Below are 2805 nucleotides of genomic sequence, written 5' to 3' on the forward strand. Positions count from 1 at the left end.
CTAGTATGGGAAGTAGCAAGGCAGCAGCCTCGCCCGACCCCTAGACAGGAACAAAACAGCATCTTAAAGCACAGGGCACTGCTCCCTCAGCGTCCCAAGGCACAGGGCACTGCTCCTCACCCCTCCACAGGCTGGGATTCACCCTCCTGCACCCCTCAAAACCAGGGGAGCCCCCAAGCCAGGCACAGCTCTGGCACTGATCAGGCTGGGAGTGCACCACCCCCAAATCCCTCCAGGGACAGCAGTGAGTTTCCAGGTATTCCTTGCTGCTGGAAGCTTTTTCTCCATCCTCCCATCTATGCCAGGGTGGGAAGTGCAAAGCAGAGAAGCTGAGCATGGCCAGAGCAAGGGGCAGGTAACCCCACCCTGAGGACTCCCTGCTCCATACACAGCAAATCCCTGCCCAGGCACTCACCTGTACGTCCTCCCTCTCACCCTGGGGTGTTGCCCCCCATAGTAGCCTCCCCACTGGCCCAGCCCTCCCCGGGCTTGGTAGCGGCCACGGTAGCCTCCACGGTCAGTGGTGCTGATGCCAGGCATGTTGGTCCTCTTGGGCAGCACCTGGAAGGAGCACAGGGCTGTCAGCTTGCACCTGGGGCTGTGAGGGGTGGGTGCAGCACCCAGGGCCTCACCACCCAGCTCTCACCTTAATGACACGTCCCCTGAAAACACTCTCGTCCAGCTCCACCGCAGCCTTCACAGAACTCTTCTCTTCAAACTCAATGTAGGCATACCTGAGAGGGCACAGGGTGAGCAGAGCACCAGGGAACCCCCAGGACACCCTAACCCAGCCCCAGCATGCAGCACTGACCCTTTGGGATGCCCTGAGAACTTATCACAGAGGATGGTGACTCGGTTGATCTGCCCACAGCTGTTGAAGTGAGACTCCAACTCTTCTGCTGTGCCCCCGTAATCCACCTGCAACGACAGTCCCATCACCCCAGCTTGTGGGTCTGCAGTCATAGCACATCACAGGAGGCAAAGGACCCAGCTGGCCCCACTCACACCTCCCTACGAGTCCTCCAGCCTCCCAAATCCAAGAGACAGCCTCCTCTCCCTTGAGGGAACAAGCACCACACAACCCACAGCTTCCAGAGGGCATTTTGGAGAACTTACACTTGCAACAAATTGTTGCCAGTGGCTGAGAATCACTCACAGGCCACACTCCCAATCTGGGCTAGGCAGAGGAGAAGCATTTGGGATGGAACCAACCAGTCTTTGGTAGGAGATGAATGGGTTCCATGCTAGGGATCAGGGACATACATCCAGCTGGGCATGGAACAGTGGGAAGGCCTCTGCTCCAGGGCTCTTACATTGCCAACATAAATGGATCGTTGGTCAGCCTCCACCTTCTCATCAGTTGTCTTTGGGAAGAGACCTGTGGAGACAAGGAATGCTTTGTCATGGAGTGGCAGGAGCCCTATGGCAGAGGGACATAACAGCCACCACTGAACTGACACACTGCAAAGCACCTCAGATCCCTGGTCACATTCAGGTGTGCCCAAATCCCCACACTGATGCCTCCCCCTCCTTCATCCCCTTATCCCCTTTCTCTTCACAAAAACAACCCCACACAGTGACTCCTCTACTGGGACTATTGGCACTAAACTCAACTACATAATTGAACTCAATTGAACTAATTTATTGCCTCTCAGCCTGCACAGGTAGGAGGTAAGTGCAGATACAACCTGCATTAGCAACATGCTATGCCCTGGACCCCACCCTCACCCACCTGATGTGCCCAGAGAGGTAGAGCCATGTGCTTTGGCTCCAAGTGTCACCCTGAACCCCAGAGGAGTCTCTGGGGGGTCAGCAGCACCCAGAAATAGCACATACCTGCCTCTGAGCTCATGAGCAGGTGGCTCTCAGCTTCCAGCTGCAACCCCTTGAGCCTCTCATCCTCCTTCTCCATCTCCCGCAGTTTGGCTTTGATGGCCTCCAGCTCCTGAAGCCCAAAGCAAGACTTGCATGAGCAAAACAGGAGACAGGGACACCCCAGGTGTGGAAAGTTTCCCATTTCCTCAGAGCACCAAGGAAAAGTGGTTGCTCATCCAGCATGCACTCACCGGGTCCTGCACAGACAGCTCCTCTGCACTGTCCCCCTCCAGGTGGCTCAGGTCTGAGTCATCACCTGCTGCCTTCTGCATGGCTGACATTTGTGACATGTCCCAGGAGGCCTTCTCTGCTGCCAGGGATGGTGGGTTCTGCCACCAGATCTCTGAAGTGTCCAGGAAGAGAGGACTAGGCAGGACAAGGGAGAAAAAAAAAAAAAATCACATAGCTAACAAACCATGGAAGCTAAATCAGAACCTCAGCCAGGCAATGCTTTTCAAGGTATTTCCAGAAGGATGAACAGGTGTCACTAATGCAGCTAGGTCTCCATGCAGCAAGATCACACAACTGCAGGAATGAGGGCTACCAAAAGGTCTTCAGTTCATACTGAGCCACCTCCCAATTCAGGGGGCTGCAGAGAGGACCTGGAAGCAGCTTCCCTCAGGTGCACACTCCATAGCCAGCTGGTAAGGAAGAGGAAGAGAAGGCAGGGCCACGAGCACAGCTCATAGGCTGCACAGAGGGAGCAGCAGGGAGCTCTACCTAATCCAGCAAAGGGAGACCAGCACCCTCCTAGCACCAGGCTCTTGGTCTGAGCCCACAGAGGGACACACTCTCCCACCTGGGGGCACAAGTTCTCCCACCCAGGAAGGGTTTGGGGGGGGAGAGTGGACACAAGCTGTCCAACCAGAGTGGGTGGGACACCACCTCTCCCAACCATGAGCAGCAAACTGACCTTGCTGGAGCCCAGGA

General features: G+C 55.9%; 1 protein-coding gene across 1 annotated transcript; it reads right to left on the bottom strand.

The window, feature by feature from the left end:
- On the bottom strand, nt 1-2241 carry PABPN1L (poly(A) binding protein, nuclear 1-like (cytoplasmic); the record flags this gene model as incomplete). The annotated part of the gene is made up of 7 exons (XM_009079494.1): nt 1-40; nt 416-561; nt 647-734; nt 812-918; nt 1314-1378; nt 1837-1945; nt 2067-2241. Coding segments are annotated over 7 exons (730 nt in total), but the record flags the coding sequence as incomplete, so codon positions are not given.
- Between the last annotated feature and the right edge of the window lie 564 nt (nt 2242-2805).

Source organism: Acanthisitta chloris, unplaced genomic scaffold, assembly GCF_000695815.1.
Source record: "Acanthisitta chloris isolate BGI_N310 unplaced genomic scaffold, ASM69581v1 scaffold37847, whole genome shotgun sequence".
NCBI classification, from domain to species: Eukaryota; Metazoa; Chordata; class Aves; order Passeriformes; family Acanthisittidae; genus Acanthisitta; species Acanthisitta chloris.